We start from the raw sequence: 21,235 nt of genomic DNA, 5'->3' as shown, positions 1-21,235 counted from the left end.
CACCATGATCAACACCAGATAGATAGTAGTACCATACTGAATATTTATCATCTGTTTTTCGAAATTACAGATGTTTCAACCATATTGGTAAAAGTTGATACTGGTTTGAAATAAAATTCCTTATTGTTCCCAAGAGTTTATTTTTATAAATTGACCGGACCGGTTTCGGTGCCTATGCCGCCATCATCTGTGATCTTGTCATGAGTATGTTAATATTTTATATTCATTCGAGAGATGCACTTAAGATGATAAATTTAAATGTAAAATCGCGTGATTGGCAATGAACGTGTTAAAAAAGATTTTGCGACTTACCTACTCACATTCTCTGTCCGTGTATTTTCTTTCACAATAAAAAGCAACACAATTAATCTCACTACCTAACCTATAAATAACCTTCTCTAGCTCGGGGAAGAGCGCAAATATCGAGGGAAAAGTAATACCGAATGCGTGGTTGCAGTGTCAACCGATAGATCGAGTCTTATTCTTCAAAAAATAGTAAATTAATGACATAAACATAATCCCGAAATCATAATTGATTTCCCGGGATAATTTTCGACATTTAATATGTACGGAATCCCGGGATTGAAATCCCTAGTCCTGATGGTCCTATTACTTGGCCTCCAAGATCCCCAGACCTCACAGCACTTGATTATTGTTTGTGAGGCTGGTTCAAAAGTGAAGTATACAAAGTCAAAGTCGACACTAGGGATGCACTTCTTAGGCGTATTCTAAATGGTGCAGTTAATATTAAAGAAAACCATACAGCAATTAGGAAAGCAACAACAGGCCTTCGTAAACGAAGCCGAAAATGTTTAGAAGTTAATGGCGATATTTTCAAACAATTATTAAAATAACGCTGATGATCAATATTTAATGTTAATGTATAAGATTTTGTTTAATTGTAGTTATGCAGTAAGAGTGTAATTAAGAAAAAGATAATAAAAGAAAATCGGATAAGGACATATCAGTTTCTTTACCTTATTTTTTAGTGTACAATAAAAAGAGCGCCCTCTCAACGGTGATAACTATTGAGGGATTGACTATTGAACATTATCAATACACTGCAAAGCTCTATGCAGAGATGAAACAGGAAGAATAGTAGGTGATAGTAGTGAAATAAATAACATTTGGAAAAATTATTTCACATTTATTTAATTTTATAGTGAAACCTATATCCATCAGTGAGGTTCAGGTATTTCGCTCCTGTTCACGGGGCACAAAATGTTCAGACATATTCTGAACCAAAGATTGCAACCCTTTGCTGAGAATGTCATAGGTGAATAACAGGCGGATTTTGGAAAAGGAAAACCAAATATTTACCGTCAAACAAATATTAAATAATGCCCGCGAATATGCCGTCGACGTCTATAATATATTTGTAGATTCTATTAATAGACAACTGTATAATCTTAAAATGGACTGGTCATGTAATTAGAATGAGAGAACAGAGAATGCCTAAGTGATTAATTGGTGGAAGAATGTAAGGAGTGAGACAGAAAGGGTCGGCACAGGATTAGATGTGAGGAAGCGGTCATCCGGGACGATAAAGAGATGATCGGGGAGAGAAACTGAAACAGGGAAAATTTAAGGCAAAGGTTGAAGGAGGCCAAGGCACGATTCGAGCTGTAGAGCCATAGACAGAGAGACAGAGAGAGAGAGAGAGAGAGAGAGAGAGCAAGAATTACCTCAAAAAACATATTTAATGAAGCCGCAGCAATAAAAACGTATTACAGGTTTTATATTAAGCTGATACCGTTGACATTCCATGTAATTTCAATAAGATTTTGTTTAAATAATAATAATTTAATAAATAATTAAATAATATTTTATTTCATCATCAATTAGTTGATTTTTGCGTACTTATGATATTATTGTTATATCAATATGAAATACGACAAGTGAATACTATACAAGTGCACCTTTGACATTTTTAACTTGTTTCGGCGGCGATCTTCGGTTAGGTTGTACTGTACCAGCTGCTGTTAGAAAATATTGATACAACAATCGATTTACGGCTTCAACACCACCGATCATCTATTAAGGCCGTTGAGAATATCGTTGATCATTCCAATGATGACAGCTGCAGCAAAGCTGTTTACTTGAAACGGTTTTAAAACACAATGCAATCTAGCACAAATCTGCAAACGAGGCGTGCAAAATACTTTTGAATCCACTGTATAAAATTAGAAAATTATTTTACTTACTTCTTATGACAGCGCACTTATCCAACTTCCGTCCTTTCTCTCTTGTATTGTTAAAATCTATAAACTTCATCAGAAATATAAATCTTCGTTGATTCACTTTAGTTTGGTAATATTTACACGCGATTCGTGTTTAATTTTTTACGACCTTCGTACTGAGAACTAAATAATAATCTGACACAATTGCATTCCTGTATTATTAGCAATTATTATATTTGTCATGAATTGGACGTATATTTTTGTACAGTCAAATTAGTATTTACAATAATTTTGATCAAAACTTAGTGGACTTCTCCCACTCTTTCTGTCATTTCCATAAAAATACGGATTCTTCTTGTTTTTTATCATTGTGTTATTCATTAATCAGATTTGACTCTTACTAAATCTAATTAGTTAGAATGGTAATATTAACCACAAAGTCAAATTTATTAAAAATTGTGCGGAGCGATAAACATCAGCAATTGTAAAGCAATAACAATTTTTACGTAAATTCCAAAATAAAAATTTATTATTTTTGGACAATGTATACAGGGTGTCTCAGCGAGACCGTTCATTAGACGTTTCGTGTTAATATCGATATGATATGCGTGCAGTTTTCAAAGAACCATAATTATTTTCCAAACTATTAATGTTAGGTATGGGACATAGGGGGTATAAAAGATGTAAAATGAGACGCCGAAGACGACCAAGTAATAAAATATGGGGGTGCCATTTAAAAAAAATGAAGTTATTGAACTTCCAAATTTCGAAAAGTTAGGGTCGATTCACACTGTGATGCCGTTCACAGTTCATTCTCGCTCAGATCAAATCTCGCTGTGTCTATACTCTAGTGTCACAATCAATCTGTCTCGATTCATGGTCGACATAGGACATTGATAAAACTCGCCAAAAAATGGCATTTAATTTTTCAGTTGAAAAATTAGCGATAATAGCCATTGTTTTGGATGAACAAGATGTAAATGAGAAACGATTTGAGAATTTCGACATGGAACGTGAGATCATCTCAGCATCAACGCTCTGCAAAAGATCAAGTGGACAGAATCAGGTATACTAGAGAAAAGGAACCATATTGTACTTTATTGTTGTGAGCCAATGGAACATGCATTGGGCACAGGATTCATTGTGAATAAAAAGATTAAGCACCTAATCATAGCTTTCCATACACATAATCCAAGACTCTGCACATTAAGGTCAAGAGGAAAGTTCGTCAACTACAGCATCCTATGCGCCCATGCCCCAACTGAGAAAAAAGAAGAAGACATTAAAGATCTATTTAATGAAGAACTCGAGGCCTACTAAAGATGTCATGGGAACGACTCAAGATTATATTAAGTGATCTTAACGCCAAAATTAGAAGAAAGAATTGGTAAATATATCAATCTACATGATTGATGACAGATTGATAAATCTAGCAGCATCCCTTAATATGGTTATCATCCCTCTATACGAACGAAGCAGCGCCGATGAAGAATGGGAATCATTTAGAGGAGATGTACTAAATAGAAACGGCAGAAGAGTCCCTGGGGAGAGAGGAACCAAAGAAAGCCGAATCTGAATGGTTTGACGAAGAGTGTGGAACCATAACTAAACTTAACTTACGTCAATACTAAAATGCAGTCTATTTACAGCCCTGATAAACAAGTTTCCTTCTACAAATTCATGGTCTTATGACGAGGACCATTAGTTTTCTATCAATGCATCAAAACCGGGAAGGATACAGCGTGGGGCTTGTGAACGGAATCCAATGTTGAGCGGAGCTGTTTTTAATAGTTGTTACAAGCTTCAGAGACATTCTGTTTTTATGCATCGATATTACAACAGCTACGAGTTAGCTATAAACCTTCTCCAAAAGAAATCGTACTGTACAGCAACTCTGAATATAAAAAACAAAAATTATTCATTAAGTCCTTATTTTATAATGGGTGCACATTGGTAAATGAAGTGGACGTCCTATCTATAACGACTGAATATGGAAATGACATAGCTGAATACAGAAATGAAAGAGGGCGCATAACACTAAAAACCTGCTGCAATTATCAATTACAACAAACACATGTAAGGTATTGATCAGCATGATCAAATGCTGGCGTATTACCCTTGTGTCCGTAAAACACTGCGCTGGAAAAAAAAATATTTGTCTATATATTACAAATGAGTACAATAAATTCTTATATTTTGTACAAAAAGTACTCAAGCCGAAGAAGTAAAAGTATATACGAGTTCCGATTAGCACTTTTGGAATTACTTTTACCAAAAGTTATCCCAGCACGAATTACGAAAAATAGACAAAACTACGGATATAGAATATAAAACACGTGATCAAACGATCAAGAAGATGAAAAGACTAGTAAGAAAGGAATGTACAGTTTATAGAAGTAAAAAGGAGAGGACTTCAAGTACGCACGTTTATAATTCCTGTGAAGGTTTACAGAATTCAGAATTGTTAACAAATTACAGAATTCACACTTATATTGACATTACATTGACCGGTGTTGAGACAAAAAACTGTATTCACACTGCCAATATAGGTCATAACAGGTCCGATCTCGCTTCAGTCAAATATTCTTTTCGACGAATCGGCACCGGCGCGATATACGATCTGAACTAGGGCGATACGATAGTGAGAACATTAATATTGTATTTAAGAATATTTGACCTAACCAAGAACGGACCGGTTAGGAAGAGAATGAGATTGAACCGTGAACGGCATCACAGTGTGAATCGGGCCTTAACGTGCCATAGTAAAGTGACCAAACGATCTAGACAGCCGTTCTCGGCACCAAAACATACTCCATCATGTTGCTTAATTATGTTCTGAATCCTAAATTGATATCCCAAAAATCGAGTGTTTTGTGATCTTTTGAACAAACGTCTGCTAGAGCAGATTTTTATTAGAAAAAATCGAATAACTTGAGAACGGCAGAATCAAATTGGAAAAATTAAAGTTATTCATAAACCTTGAAAAGAGACAAATCAAAATATGTAAAAATATATAGGGTTCCATTTAAAAAAATAAAGTAGGTGGCGACTTTCGGTATAACCAGAAGTGCTAAAAATCTGAAAATATTTTAGTCGAAGAGAACGCAGTTGATTATACTTAAGTCTGATTTTCAAATTTTTATTTTGGCCAGAACCCCATAAACGTCTAATGAACGGTCTCGCTGAGACACCTGTATAGGTAATAGTTGAATCACTAGTTGTAAAGAGAAAAAATACTAGAAACTCTTTACTGCCCAAACCTTTCTAGGAATCAAAATTCAAAACTTGTTTATCTTTATTAACAATAACCAACTAACTTACGGTTTAATTGTATACCAGAAAAGGATGCTTACTTACTTATTTCAGGACACTGGACACTGGCACAACTAAATTCCCAACAATGTTTTATTTAAAAATAAATTAATGTCAATTTATAAAATATATTACTAAAATGAAAATTACAGAAAATGGTAATTAAATCATTCGACCGAAATGAAAAATAATTTTTCTCTTTATTATTAAAAAGCAAACACCATTTAATTTACCAGTTTTTTTAAAACAACCATTAAATCGAGGAGAACAAACCTTTTTTGCAGGAACCTATAACAAAATGGATTTGAAAAAAAGATGGGATACTAAAAATTATTTCGAATGTGATTTAAAAATACATTTATTGTATCCTAAAAACTCCCTATAAAACTAATTACAAAGCTAGTAAAAAAAATAGAAAAAGAAACACTAAAAAATAAGGAACTCAAATAAAACTAAACGTGTATGGCTGTTCGTACACGTGAATTGTTCGTCTTTTTTAACTAAAATTAAAAACAAAACAAAAAATAAAAAAAAATAAACTCAAACTAAGGAAAATCCTGATTTACCTCTTTATCAATTGCTTTAAATTGTCTCGACCAATTTGCTCGATATAAAAACGGTCGTAAATCAAATCGATTATCATCAGGACTGTATCCTTCCGCATGATACGAAGGTGTTAGAACGGTCATTTTATGGCGATTAATCGCGTAACATCTTGAAATAAAAGAACATATTAACAATAAAGAAAAAAATTATTTATGGAAAGAAATTTTTACCTAAAAAAATGTTTGACTTTCTCTGCAACTTCTTCTGGACTACAATCATTCCCCCATCGATCTTTTAATTTATAAAACATAGAATAAGGCCCACATCTTTCTTGTTTCCTCAATCTCCCAAAAATGCTTAACTCCGCATAAGTCATCCCCATATCCTCCTCATCTGTTTGCATCAAAGCCCCTTCTTTTAACGGTTCTAACTCGGCGGTTGGCGGAGCTTTAACAATCTCTCCAATAATTGGAATATTAAATTTTTCTTTAACGTAATTCAAAAACATTCTTAGATCGGTTTTTGAAATTCCCCCGATAGGATTTACGTCGGCACTTGAGCAATCGTATTTTGTCATGTAACCGCGTAAAGCTTCGTCGACGTTCGCCGAACCCAAAACGAGTAAACCACCGGGCCGGTTACGGGCCCAAAGCATTAATTGGGCGAATAAGTAAGACAAGACCATTCTTAAACGGGCTTGGATATTTTGTAGGGCGAGGTTTTGGCGGGCGCATCCGCCGTTTGAAGCAAATTTTGGAAAGAAACCAGTTATTGTTGAGAAAATTTCTAAAACTGCTGAAACCACTTTGTCGATGGTAATTACCATGTGGTAACTAGACAAACAAGACAAATAGAATATAAATTAAAAAAATACTGTATCAATTCTCGGACAGTTTAATAAAATATTTTTTAAATTCTTGAGAATGTAATCTAAATGTTTGAGAAAACCGATTTTACTCAAATTATAATTACTTTACTTAATTATTAATAATAATAATAATCTTTATTATGCTAATAACCCGAAGGCATACATTCGTCAATATAAAATTTACAAGAAAGGCGAAAAACATAATAAAATATAATATATAAAATATTACACGTCACATTTACATAAAAACAAATACACAGTCATAATAATCCGTGTCAGAACAGTAGTGGCAGGGAAAAAAGTTAATCTGTTCTTATACTAAACACATTCAAAGGCCTGTAAATCATTCGATAATTCTATAATAGAGTAATATGCTCTACGCAATAAAACATCCCTAATCCTAGTTACAAAAACTTTAAATGTCAAATTCCTATAACTACCAGGCAGTCTATTAATAGTTATTTATATTACAAGTGGGCCAGAAACATAATTACTGTATGAGTGTGGAGAATTGCACGACGAGGTCGTAGACCGAGTCGTGTAATCACACGAGTACTGTAATTATGCTATAGCCCACGTGTGATATACAGCATTTTATCTACGACTGCTAAAAATTACTAAAAAATCAATTTCTTTAAAAAAGTCTATTTGACATTTATAAAAATATTTTGAAATGATTGTTGACAATTTTGAATTGTCAGTTTCAACAACATGTTTACTCATCTGGAATAAGTGTTTCGAAATGTAAAAACATAACAATTAATGTTTATAATAAATAGGATTGTTTCTCTGTAAGTAGAAAGCACTTTTTCTTTTGTATTGTTGCTCGTTTCAATAAATTAAGTCTGTTCTGAGTAGGCTAAAAATGCGTTACGTAATGAAACCAGTGCGGTAATGAACTTCATTACGTAACTCAAATCACCTCAAATGAGTGCGGTAATGATGACTTATCCAAGTAGTAGTAGATAAAAAATTTTATTCCATAGTAATTATAGGCGTTCCTAGATCTGGTCAGTCTTAATGCATCATGTCGGATGTCACTCCCCCTCCTAGTTTTGTAATTGTGAAAATCACCATTTTTTTTTAGTTGACAATGAAGTAAAATTGTATATTTCAAACATTCAAAGATATACAGGCTGTTCATTTCAAAACTTTCCACCTCAATTTCTGTAAATCCGGAAGTTTAAAAAGAAAATCGCTGAAATAGGTAAAGAATAAAACCAAGGGGGACAACTTTTTATGCAAAAATTGACTCACTCACTTCAACCCCCCGCCGCCAGAAACCAACCCCTTAAAAATCTTAAATGGAAAGGGGTCAAGTGATACCTCATTTTAAAGGTCTTTTAAGGTACTACATGTTAGTATTTATTTTTTTTAAATTGATCGATTCGTTTTCGAAATTTTTGCGAAAATCTTTGTTTTGTATTTCCCGCTTTAATTAATATTAAAAACTTTAATCACCTTCTTAAAAGCAAGAATAAGTAATTTTTTATTATTAATTTATAAAATTAAATTACCATGTTCGTTTTTACAACGACCATTAAACCTTTATTATTTCGGAGCAATCGGAAATATTTAAGAAAACTAAACACGTATAATCATGAATTAAACAAAATTTTATTGAAAGTATTTTACATTAAACCTGTATGAAAATTACTCTTGACTCGAATGGCCAAAAAAAGGAAAAAAAGAGACGAAATTTTTCTCTTTCTATAAACGAGTTATAGGCAGGCTCACAGTGCGAGAAAAGAATAAAATAAAAGTGCAATTCTAAACATAAGTTTATTTGGTTATTACTTAAACAACTTTGTGTTATCCACTTAACAAAGTTATTTAAATAAAACAGCAATAATGGTTTACAGTTTGCAGGAAAGGATTGAAATTGTATTAATGTATGGATCCCAAAATGAATGTGCTCGACGAACTGCCGCAGTTTTTAATGAAAGGCATCCAGATAAGAACGTATCTCATACATACGTCCTGAATCTCATGAAGAAATTCACTCAGACTGGGTCCGTTGCCAACATAAAACATAATGAGTCGACAGTTTTGAATGAAACCGCTCAACTGGAAGTGTTGGGTTATTTTGGTATCAACCCCAATACTTCATTGCGTCAGGTATCTCGTGCAACTGGTATATCCTTTGGTTCTGTTCATAAAGTTGTAAAACTTCACAAATTCCATCCTTATAAATTGAAAATACATCAAGAGCTAACTGAAGACGATTTTGACAGGGATTGGTCCAGTGTTTATCGATGGAAATTTAAACGGCGAAGTGTACTTGGATATGTTAGAAAATACTATCAATCCACTAATTACGGAAGCTCTCGAGAATCAGTTGGATAGAGAAGAAAATGCCTTACTTGATGAGAATGAATTACATTTTCAACAAGACGGAGCTCCTCCTCACTATGTTCTCCCAGTACGACAGTGGTTAGATAATACGTTTCCAAACAGATGGATCACCAGATTTGACGCCATTAGACTTTTTTTATGGGGTCATTTAAAGTCTGTTGTATTTACCCCTCAACCTCAAAATTTAGAAGAACTTCTTCAGAGAATTACTGCAGCTTGCCGTGGAATTCAAAGGGAAGTTTTTGAAAATGTGCGCCGTAGTTTTGAACAACGGTTGTACCATTGTTTAGCTAATAACGGACAACACTTGGAACAATTATTAAGTTGATTTTCTCTGCAAAAAGTTTTTGTACATAATTAAATAACTGAAAATAAAATAGAACGTTTCAAGCAGTTAAAAGTTGTTTAAGTAATAACCAAATAAACCTAAAAAAATTGCAAAAATTTCGAAAACGAATCGATCAATCTAAAAAAAATAAATACTAACATGTAGTACCTTAAAAGACCTTTAAAATGAGGTATCACTTGACACCCCTTTCCATTTAAGATTTTTAAGGGGTTGGTTTCTGGCGGCGGGGGGTTGAAGTGAGTGAGTCAATTTTTGCATAAAAAGTTGTTCCCCTTGGTTTTATTCTTTACCTATTTCAGCGATTTTCTTTTTAAACTTCCGGATTTACAGAAATTGAGGTGGAAAGTTTTGAAATGAATACCCTGTATAATGAAGGCAGTGTCAAAATTTGTAAATTGATAAAAGAAGAGTGGCAGTCTTCAGTATAGTTTAATTTGGCTATATTTCTAATAGCTCTTCTTTGTATACTAAATATTCTTTTATTAATCGTGACGTGTTCCCAGGCAAGTAGTCCGTAACTAAGATGACTCTGAAAAAGCGCAAAATAAGCGGCGCGCAATACCTCCGTAGAAGAAAATTCAGAAAGACGTCTTAACAAAAAGGCTGTGGAGCTTAAACGAGAAGCTAAAGCTTCGCCATGAAAACTCCAGGTAAGTCCGGGGTCAACATGCACGCCCAGAAATCTGAAACTATCATCAGAATCCAAACTTTTATCTGTGTGCTTTAGTGAAAAGGTCATTGATACTGTTTTATCATTATTAAACGTTAGCTAATTACTTGTAAACCAATGTCTAGCCGAAATGAACATTAAATTATTATTTTCGGTAGCTTTTGCTTTAGATGAATGTTTAGTTAACAAACTTGTGTATTGACTATTGACTCTCGAACTATTGACTATTGATTCTTGAAGTTAAAGACAACATTAATTGCTTTATTATAAAAACGGCCTTAAGAAAAATTTTTTTTTTTAATTTAAACCCAGAAAGTAATTTTCACAAAAAAAATGAAAATACCTGGATTTTGTATATGAGAAAGATCGCTAAACTTTCACAGGTTCCAAGACTGTGAAGAACGATTTCTTGTTGATGTCTTGAACGAACAATTTGCTTGCAGAAAAAAGTCTGATAACATTTTTTACAAAAGCAATTGTTTGGAAGATTTAAATTCAACAGAGTTTGTTACATGAGTTTTATTTTTACTTTCTCGAAGCAGAACACATTGGTTATGTTAAATTCAAAAACATATTCATGTTAAATTATGATAATAATAATTTATTTTCAAAGCTAGCGATCGTAAAGATGTAACGATTGTGATTGATTATTAGATACACGTGGTGTATGTCGCCATTATGCATTGAAATGTAACAGTGTTTATGTTAGATAATTCTTCTTCAACATACAGATGTGAGAACACACGTTGTCACATCTACGAAGTGAAAGTAAACTTAAATATATTAGGTATAACATCCGATATGGGTCCTTGTAATCAAGGCCTTGCGAATTGGGGAAATCAAAGTTCATTCACTTACACCGAAAAGGTCTATATTTTTCTTAATGTCCTATACGTTTTTATAAACATCAAAGTTACAAAATAACAAAATTATTGAGTTTCCAACACATATGTGTAGAAAAATAATTTTCCAATGAGGACAGTCATCTTTTCAACTAAGTCCAAAATTATCTGAAGATTATTTACTTCCCAGTAACTTTAATAAAATAAATATATAACATAGATACACTATGATCAAGATTAAATAATATGTGTACTAGTTCATTGCTGGAACTACACAAAAGTTATAGAAAATTAAAAATTTAAATTTTAGTGTTCAAACAAGTAGATCGTTTCTAATGTCCTACAAGTCAAAGAAACTTGAAAATAATTTGCGTACCACAATATTTAAAAAATATAAACACTGTCTTTTCATCTACATATAATAAAGATAAGTGTACATTCCTTTCAGGCTTTATGGAACTGTTAAATCAAAAAACAGTGGAACTGCGATTGTCTAAGGATATAGATGTAGCATTTTATGCTCTTTTTAAAGATATTTTCAGTAAGATTTGCTTTAAAACAAATGAGCTAGAGGACGTTATCTGCAGCGATTACATATTTTTGTGATTTTTGAAGAAAAGTTAAATGGAACGATACTATTTACTTCACAGACCCTTAGTCACCTTAAAATTTGCTAAATTTTAGTGAAAACCGCATCTCGATATAGCTACCCGTTCTCGAGTTATAGAAGAAAATGTTAAAAACTCGAGTGCCATCAATCGGATCCAGTTACCTCATCGAGAAAAACAAATCAGATAACCATGGTAACTGTAAACATGTCATTTACTAACGCAGAAGCGTATGATAGAGCGTATGATGATTTATTTACAATGTTTCGAATACGATGCAACTGCATGGCAAAAATGTACAATACAATTACGACAAAGAAAGAAATTTTTCTCTAGAAGTGTTTTTAAGAGTGACTTAGTGATTACGGAAAACTGGCAACGTGTAGCCCATTCAGACATCTCTATGAATTCGTAAATCACATTGGTGCGCAATGTGATCCCACATAATCTGGGAACTCCGAAAACAATTGTCGACAAGAGTTCTCAAGAGAATAATATCTCCACCACGTTGTTTTACATCAGGCCTTAACAGATACCGATTATGATAACAGACTGAACTATTACCATTGACTTTTAAATATGATTTGGGCAAATCCAAACCTTTTATCACAAATGCTATGAATGCATGAAGCATCTGTCCACAAGCTGATGTAAACTTGCATAATATGCATTTCTTGGTTCGAGCAAAACCCACATTGCTTTCACCCCTTTATCTATTGGATAGACTAAACGACCTGACTTTTCAAGAAACACCAATAACCCGGGAAAATATGACAAAACACTAAATACCAGTAGAAACGTGTCCAGGGCCGAGTCTTAAGCAGCGTTTTTTTTTTCGTTGAAACTAGATTAAATAAATGCATCGAGGTTTGTGGAAGGCATTTCGCACATTAGTGAGTTATTTTTGTCAAAAATTTAAGTTATTCTAAGTGTTTTGGTTTATTGTTTTATTATCATTGTTGATGTTTCATTGATCCGTTGGCTTTTCAACATGCCTCAAAAGTAGTTTTGAAGCAGTTCTAAGCTTGGATAAAGTGTGAAGGAAGGTTCTAGATAATAAAATTTCTGTTCTCTCTTATTTGTTTCCTAAGGTAACTTGATCCGATTAAGTGATACGAATTTTTAACATTTTCTTTTATAATTCGAGAATGGATGGAGATATCGAGATGCGGTTTTCACTAATATTTAGCAAATTTTATGGTGATTAACGGTCTGTGATGTAAATAGTACCGTTCCATATAACTTTTTTTCAAAAATCACAAAAATATGTAACCGCTGCAGATAACGCCCTCTAGCTTATTTGTTTTAAACCAAGCGGTCTTGCTGAAAATCTTTTAAAAGAGCATGAAATGCTCTTTCAAACAAGACCAAAAATATTCAAATCGGTTGAATGGTTCAGGAGATATTAAAATGTAAACATTTGAAAACGCATTGGCCTCTCCCTCCCTTATTATGACAGATATGAGAAATATCGCAAAACAAAAGCGATGCGGTATTATCCAAGCTACTAAATGATGTTGTCAACGTTATAGCTCATCGTCTATCTTTCTGAGATAGCGGGAATTTTATGTTTCACAATGGCAGTTACGCCCCCTCGCGGTCGAGTTCGAATTACGAACTTCAAAATAATTTTCAACTATTTCTCTTGCCCACTTTGCTTATAAGGATTTTCTTCCCAAACCTCTAGGCCTTACCGTTGTTGAGATACAGCCGCTCCGTACGCTTAACGGGACACCTGTATAAAAATTATTATTATAACACTATGTATTCGATTTATTCAACACAAATATAATGATTTATCTTTAATAACATGGTGAAATTAAAATTAAATATTTCCGACTACCACTACCTTAAGAAATTTATTTTCAAATATATAGTATTTAAGTGAAGAATATATTTTTAAAGGAAACCTTAAAAGAACTAATATTAGACTAACGCATAAGTACCTACTTTTATGTACACTTTATTTTATTTTATGTCTTAGGAAAATCCGAGATTTAAATAATAAAAATGTATTACTCTCAATCCAAACACAGAAAGTGGATGAGTACACTTCTGATTGAGGATTTAGGGCCGGTTCTTCAGTCGCTATATAAACTCCAGTTAAATAAATCTCGGTATAACTTGAAAAATCAATTCTGGTCAGTTTAAAGATCGATATATCGAGAACCGGCCGATAAAAAAATTGCAGTTAGCTTTGTTGTATTCACTGAACATTTCTACGTAACATATGTGAATTTGAAAATTTTTGAGTCCGCGGTTTTCCTAAAATCGCAAGTTAAATGAAAAAAGTAGCCAATTTTTGACGGTGCCGGCAACTTAGCCCACTTTGCGATTTTTTTTCTCGAAAACTATCTGATGAAAAGAAATCAAATTTGAACAGGTGGTACCCTGATCTGTTCTTAATGAAGTGCATATTTAATTTTTTCGATATTCCATATAGTTTTGCAGAAAATCGCGGTTTAGTAGGATGCGGTATGTTCGAAAACGGCTGGTTAGATTTTAACGCGGTTTTAACTAAAATATGGTAAATAATTGTGTTTGTCGAATCCTGTTAACAATTTTTCAAAGTTTTGTCGCTTTAATTTTTTTTAGAACAATTTACGCGAGCTATAAATTAAAAAGAAACAGAAATAAGCCTCGCGGGAAGAGAAGGGTTCAGTTGAATCGGAAAAAGTGGTGCTGGTGTGTGTTCCAGACTGGCTTCAACGTGGCGTACTGAAGTCTGAAGGGATTCCGGTAGTTCTCGTCTCAGAATGTTAATCGCTTAAAGCTGTCCCTAAGTTTTCCGCTTAATCGTAACAAACTTATCCGTAGAAATGAAGCGATTAAAACGACTGTAACTTATCAGTCATCATCCTGTATATACAGGATGTCTTATCTCTGCTAAAATTACATTCAAAATGGATGTATTGTACATCAATGGATTCAGAAAAACAATCTCTATCCAATGACGTGAAGAAAAATATATGGAGCAATTTGAAAAACAAAAGCTAATAGTCGCTTGAAATTGAAGATGGCGTTGGAAAAAATTTATTTGTACCATGAATCATAGTTGTTGAGGATCGCTGTGAATATCGAGGCGCATGCGTACGGTAGTTTTTAAGGAAACAACTAAAAACAGGTGTATTCGTGTTCATTCTTGTCGAAGTAAAGATGGCGAACGTCCATAAGCGTTTTGTTCACAATAAATGATTTTAAAATAAAGAAAAGTGTGTGTTTCTGTGTATCAAATCCAGAATCAGAACAATTACATATACAGTCCATTGAAAGTGTCGAATATTTTGGTCCTTCGAAGGGGATTTGGTACAGACGAGGGTGCCGGCATCAAGGCTCCAAGAGAATAAAGACACGTGGTCGAATTAGAAAACAAGGTAAGCCCAACGCTATCCCTTTTTACCGTTTCCTTTCATGTGTGTGTGTGCCTACATTTCGCCAAAATGTCTGACGAAAAGAAAAAATTATTGTTGAAACGTGGTAATCTAAAGGGCCAGGTGACCAGACTGGTTACTTATTTCGAGAACTTTAATAAAGAACAACCAACTGGCGTCGATTTACGTCAGTTAGAAATAAAATTAGAGAAAATCAGACCTGTTTTTGAGCAATATGACGAAATTCAAACTATGATTGAGTTAGAGCAGGGTGTAGAGGACTCTGACGAACGTGAGTTATTCGAAAATTCACATTCTAAGATCGTTGCTGATATCGAAGTATTTTTAAAAGAATTTTCTATCGCAAATAACAATACAACTGCTGCGGTCACATCTGTGAGTAATATTAGTAGTGGTAACGTAGAAAATAATGTCAAATTACCCCAAATTCACATGCCAACATTCCATGGCAATTACGAAGAATGGATTGAGTTTAGAGATACTTTCGTAGCACTGGTGCATGATAACAATTCACTGTCAAACATTCAAAAATTTCATTATTTGCGTGCAGCTTTAAAAGATAAAGCCTCGCATACCTTAAGTTCGTTGTCAGCATCTGAAAACAATTACCAGATTGCGTGGGATCTATTAAAGGAAAGGTACGAAAACAAAAGACTGATAATACAAAATCATGTCGCGTCTCTTTTTGAAATTCCATCGTTGCAAAAGAAATCACACGGAAAATTGCGTCAGTTGTTAGATACTTTGAACAAAAACTTACGTGCATTGGAATCACTTGGTCAACCAGTTCACACGTGGGATGTGCTCATAATTCATATCGTGGTTAACAAGCTAGACCCTAGCAGTAGGAAAAAATGGCAAGAATTCGATGTAGAAGTTGAATTACCCAACATTGAGCATTTAAGAAAATTTTTGAAAAGACGATGTGAAATCTTAGAAGCTACATCCAAAACATCGAGTCCAAGACCTCAAAACAGCATAAGGTCTAATGCAGCAATCACCAACAGTGATAGCAAGTGTGCAAGTTGCAAAGGTGATCACGTAATATACAAGTGTGAGAATTTTTTAAAATTGTCTTCTCAAAAACGACAAGAAGAAGCTAAAAAATTACGTTTGTGCTTTAATTGTTTGAAATTCGGACACGGGATCAAAACCTGTCAGTCCAAAGGTTGCAGGGAATGTTCCAAAAGTCATCACACACTTTTACATTATAAAGTGTCAATGGTCCCTGAAAGGGAGAAAAATGGTGACACGGTTCAAGATGATGTTGAAACCAGTATTGTATCACACACCATGAAGTCAACGATTACAGGCAGTATGTCATTTTATCGACTGCTCTGATCGTAATTCGCGACAAATTCAATAAACCATGTAGATTTCGTGCTTTGCTGGACACTGGCAGTCAATCAAGTTTCATGACTTAAAAAGCAGCAAAGGAATTGAACGTTGATAAATTTCATTGTAATTCAAATATAGTTGGAATAAACAATTCGGTGTCAAAGACTAATTCAAAATGTGTTGTAAAAATTGAAAGTCAAACACGAAGGTACACGAGGGAAGTGACTTGTGTAATTTTGCTTCATGTAACCGCTGTTTTACCAAGACTCAGATCAAACGTTGATATAAGGATACGGGGTCATATCATGCTGGCCGATCCAGAATTCCAGGATGGTGGAGAAATTGATGTGCTACTGGGTGCAAATATATTCTGGGATGTCTTACAAAAGGGAAACATAAAAAATAAATCCGGACCCAATTTGTACGAAACAAAATTAGGGTGGATATTGGGTGGCTCATGCGACCATGAAAACATTGAAAGGCAGGTATCAACTGTGTGTATTACTGACATAACATTGACTAAACAATTAGAATCCTTTTGGGAGATCGAAAATTTAGAAAACGGGAAGTCATTCTCGTTGGAAGAACAAATATGTGAAAATCAATTTGCGAACACATTTAAGAGAAACCAGGATGGAAGTTTTGTGGTCCAAATACCATTTAACGACAAGATAAATTGCATCGGTCAATCGAAAGAACATGCGTTAGAAAGGTTCAAAGGTTTAGAACGAAGATTGGATAAAAATCCGCTTGTGAAACAACAGTATGTGAACTTTATGAGAGAGTATGCGGATCTAAATCATATGACCAAGATCGAAGAATCAGAAATTGACCCAGAAAAGGGTTATTACATTCCACACCATGCTGTTTTCAAAGGTGATGCTGAAAATCAAAAAATAAGAGTGGTGTTTGATGCGTCAGCAAAGACACATAACGGTTTGTCGTTAAACAACACGCAATATGTGGGTCCAACTATACAAAATGATCTTTTTTCTATAATGTTAAAATTTAGACGGATCGTTTCGTATTATCCGCTGATATCGTGAAAATGTATCGCCAAGTGCTAATAGCGCCTGAACATCGTATTTATCAATTAATTTTCTGGAGAAACGAGAAACATCAACCGATAAAAATATTCCAGTTAAATACGGTAACATACGGTTTTGCAAGTGCACCGTTCCCCGCAATCAGATGTTTGTTCCAATTGGCAAATGACATTGAACAATCTGACCCTGTAATCGCAGAAATAATACGTCAGGACTTTTATGTAGACGACTTGCTTACAGGAGCCGAAACTTTGGAAGAGTTAACAAGCATAAAAAAACGAATAACAGAAACTCTGGCTTTGGGAAATTTCGAACTTAGTAAATGGTGCTCAAATATCAATGATACCAATACAGCAGAGACATTGAAAGACATTCAAATCAGTGAGTCAGAAAGGGTATTAGGCATTTTTTGGAATCCGAAGGAGGATTGCTTTCAATATAAGGTTAAAATTGAGAACGAATGCGCAGTAGCGACGAAAAGAGTAATACTTTCGACCATATCGCGCCTTTTCGATCCCTTGGGTTTGTTAGGCCCAATAATTATATCTGCAAAAATCATTATGCAGAGGTTATGGCAGAGCGGTGCCGAGTGGGATGAAGTTCCAGTTACAGACATACTTGAAAATTGGTTACTCATCAAACAACAACTTCCAAACGTCGAAGCCATACGTATACCAAGACGTGTTTTGGGAGATAATCCGATTGAAATTGAACTACATGGCTTTTCTGATGCCAGTGAGAGAGCATACGGTGCGTGTGTATATGTTCGTACAAAGAATTCAAGTGGAAATTTTAACGTACGTCTGTTGTGTGCCAAGTCGAAAATCGCGCCAATTAAACAATTAACATTGCCAAGACTTGAATTATGTGCAGCTACAATCTTAGTAAAGCTGCTGAGAAAAGTAAAAAAATCAATGTCGTTGGAAATTAATAGAGAAATTTATTGGACAGATTCTATGGTGGTCCTTCACTGGATTACTAAAACTAGTACTCAGTTGAAGACATTCGTCGCTAATAGGGTATCAGTAATCCAATCCAATTCAAATACAGAGGACTGGCATCACGTGAAGTCAGGTGATAATCCGGCAGACATTATCTCACGAGGAGTTACTGCTGATGAACTTACTTCGTCTACATTGTGGTTTGAAGGACCTTCTTGGCTAAAATACGAAGAAAACAAATGGCCAAAGGAATTATTCGTTGTAGATCAGAAGAGTATGGAACGGGAAACGAAAAGAGTGAATGTGGTTGTGACAGAACAGGAAGGGTTAGACATTTTTGAAAGATTTTCCAGTTTCAACACTCTTGTGAATGTATTCGCTTACGTATTACGATTTATTAACAATACAAAACATACAAATCACAGGGACACGGGAAAATTAGATGTTACTGAAGTAGAAAGATCAGTCGATTATATAGTAAAGATAGTGCAGAAAGAATGTTTTGAAAGTGAAAGACGAGACTTGAAGAGTAGAGGCAAGATATCTAATAAAAGTGCACTTTTACCATTAAGTCCGTTCTTAGACAAAAATGACATCTTACGAGTAGGTGGCAGGTTGACAAATACGAGCTATGCTTATGAAAAGAAACATCCGTGTATATTGCCACGCCAACATAAATTCACGCATCTCTTATTTAAGCACGAACACGAACGATTATTACATTGTGGTGCGCAAACGCTTCTTTCAACAATCAGAGAAAGGTTTTGGCCTGTTGGAGGCAAGTCTTTAGCAAAAAGAACAATGAAGGAGTGTAATACTTGTTTCAAAACTCATCCACGAACTTATGAATATAAGATGGGAGATTTGCCGCGTGACAGGGCAAGTCCTAATCGACCATTTGCGGTAACCGGCCTAGATTTTGCTGGACCATTTTTGTTAAAGGATAGACTAACACGTGGCACAAGGTTGATCAAGGCTTATGTATGCGTATTTGTATGTTTTTCCGTCAAGGCCGTGCACCTTGAGTTGGTGTCAGACCTCACAATGGATGCTTTTTTGGCAGCGTTGAAGAGATTTACTGCAAGAAGAGGTCTGTGTTTAGAAATATATTCTGACAACGCAACAAATTTCGTGGGTGCTAGAAATGAACTCTCAAGGTTGTACGAATTTTTGAGATCTAATACTGACAATATCACAGAAAAATTGACGCGAATTGGCATAACCTGGCATTTTTCTCCTCCAGGTTCCCCTCATTTTGGTGGCTTGTGGGAATCTGCTGTTAAAATAATGAAGTCACATTTGAAGAGAGTGATTGGAAATTGTCACTTAAATTTTGATGAATTTAATACCATTTTGGCACAGGTAGAGGCATGCATGAATTATCGTCCACTTTACCCCATAAGTGATGACCCTAATGATCCCACTCCTCTCACTCCTGGGCATTTTTTGATTGGCGGTCAACTACAAGCTTTACCTGAAAGAAACATGTTGGACTGCAATACCAACTTATTATCACGTTGGAAGAAGACACAACATATTACGCAACAGTTTTGGAAATTATGGGTTCGTGATTATATTGGTCATTTGCAAGGCCGAACCAAATGGCGACAAGAAGCAATCTGCCAAGTCAAACCAGGTGACGTGGTGTTAGTAAAAAATGAAAACTTCCCACCCCTGCAATGGCCACTTGGAGTCATCATCGACGTCCACCCAGGAAAGGATGGAGCTGTTCGAGTGGCTACGATCCAGACCGAAAAGGGGATACTGAAGCGTTCAACTAAGAAATTATGCAAGTTACCGACTCAGTGACTTTATTCAACAATAAATTTGTAGAGTTAACGTTTTATTGGTTGTTTGTATTTTGTATTTAATGGTTTTGTTTGTATTTTTCAAAATAAACTGTACTTATTTTGAGCTGGCCGAAATGTTGAGGATCGCTGTGAATATCGAGGCGCATGCGTACGGTAGTTTTTAAGGAAACAACTAAAAACAGGTGTATTCGTGTTCATTCTTGTCGAAGTAAAGATGGCGAACGTCCATAAGCGTTTTGTTCACAATAAATGATTTTAAAATAAAGAAAAGTGTGTGTTTCTGTGTATCAAATCCAGAATCAGAACAATTACATATACAGTCCATTGAAAGTGTAGCATGCTGTGCACACGACATGTACAAAACAAAAGAACGTTACTATATAAAAATAATTAATATTATTATCATTAAAAATAATCAATCCTGTCAGTCCTATCAATCCTGTGAATACATACATATATATCCACAATTTGGTGACCCCGAAGATTGAACCTGCCCCCGACGAATTTTTTTGAACCTACCCTAACGATTACTTTATACCTGCACCCGAAAATTGAACCTGCCCCCGACGAATTTTTTGAAATAACCCCAGCGATTACTTTATACCTGCACCTGAAGATTAGCTTGAATCTGCTCCCGACGAAATATTTGAATCTGCGCTCTACCCATACCCAATAAAATCAAACCCAAGCCATATTACGTCAATTGACAATAAGACGTCAAGTCATTCCATCAAGTTACAACAAGCGCCAGCCCAGTCCCGCAACCATCAAGATTCTAAACGTTTTGTTTACAGTCGTGTGCCGGTGAGTAAAGTCACTTTTCATTCCTGTAGAACTAATATTAAGAGGAATCAAAAAATTAATCATATTTTCAACAATTTTTATTTAACAAAAACAAATATTAAAAAAATTACTTTACTTTAATAGAAAACCTAAACGTATTTTCTAGACAATTTTTTTATTAAAAATGATTGACC

At 34.6% G+C, this 21,235-nt stretch overlaps 1 protein-coding gene across 2 annotated transcripts in view; it reads right to left on the bottom strand.

Moving 5' to 3' along the window:
- Nucleotides 1–5,617: 5,617 nt before the first annotated feature.
- LOC111413616 (NAD synthetase) overlaps nt 5,618–21,235 on the bottom strand; it is a 28,424-nt gene continuing 12,806 nt past the window's right edge. The window contains exons 7-9 of one of the 2 annotated variants that reach the window (XM_071199789.1): nt 6,269–6,871; nt 6,059–6,206; nt 5,618–5,780 (exon numbers count right to left, since the gene is read on the bottom strand). In XM_071199789.1, the coding sequence (XP_071055890.1) occupies nt 5,655–5,780; nt 6,059–6,206; nt 6,269–6,871 (877 nt within the window). In that variant the 3' untranslated portion in view covers nt 5,618–5,654. Of the gene's footprint in view, nt 5,781–5,832; nt 5,993–6,058; nt 6,207–6,268; nt 6,872–21,235 lie in introns of those variants that run through there. The other variant, XM_023044653.2, reaches the window with a different exon arrangement.

The sequence above is a fragment of the Onthophagus taurus genome, chromosome 11, assembly GCF_036711975.1.
Source record: "Onthophagus taurus isolate NC chromosome 11, IU_Otau_3.0, whole genome shotgun sequence".
Classification (NCBI taxonomy): Eukaryota; Metazoa; Arthropoda; class Insecta; order Coleoptera; family Scarabaeidae; genus Onthophagus; species Onthophagus taurus.
This window is presented reverse-complemented; position numbering and strand designations above follow the sequence as displayed.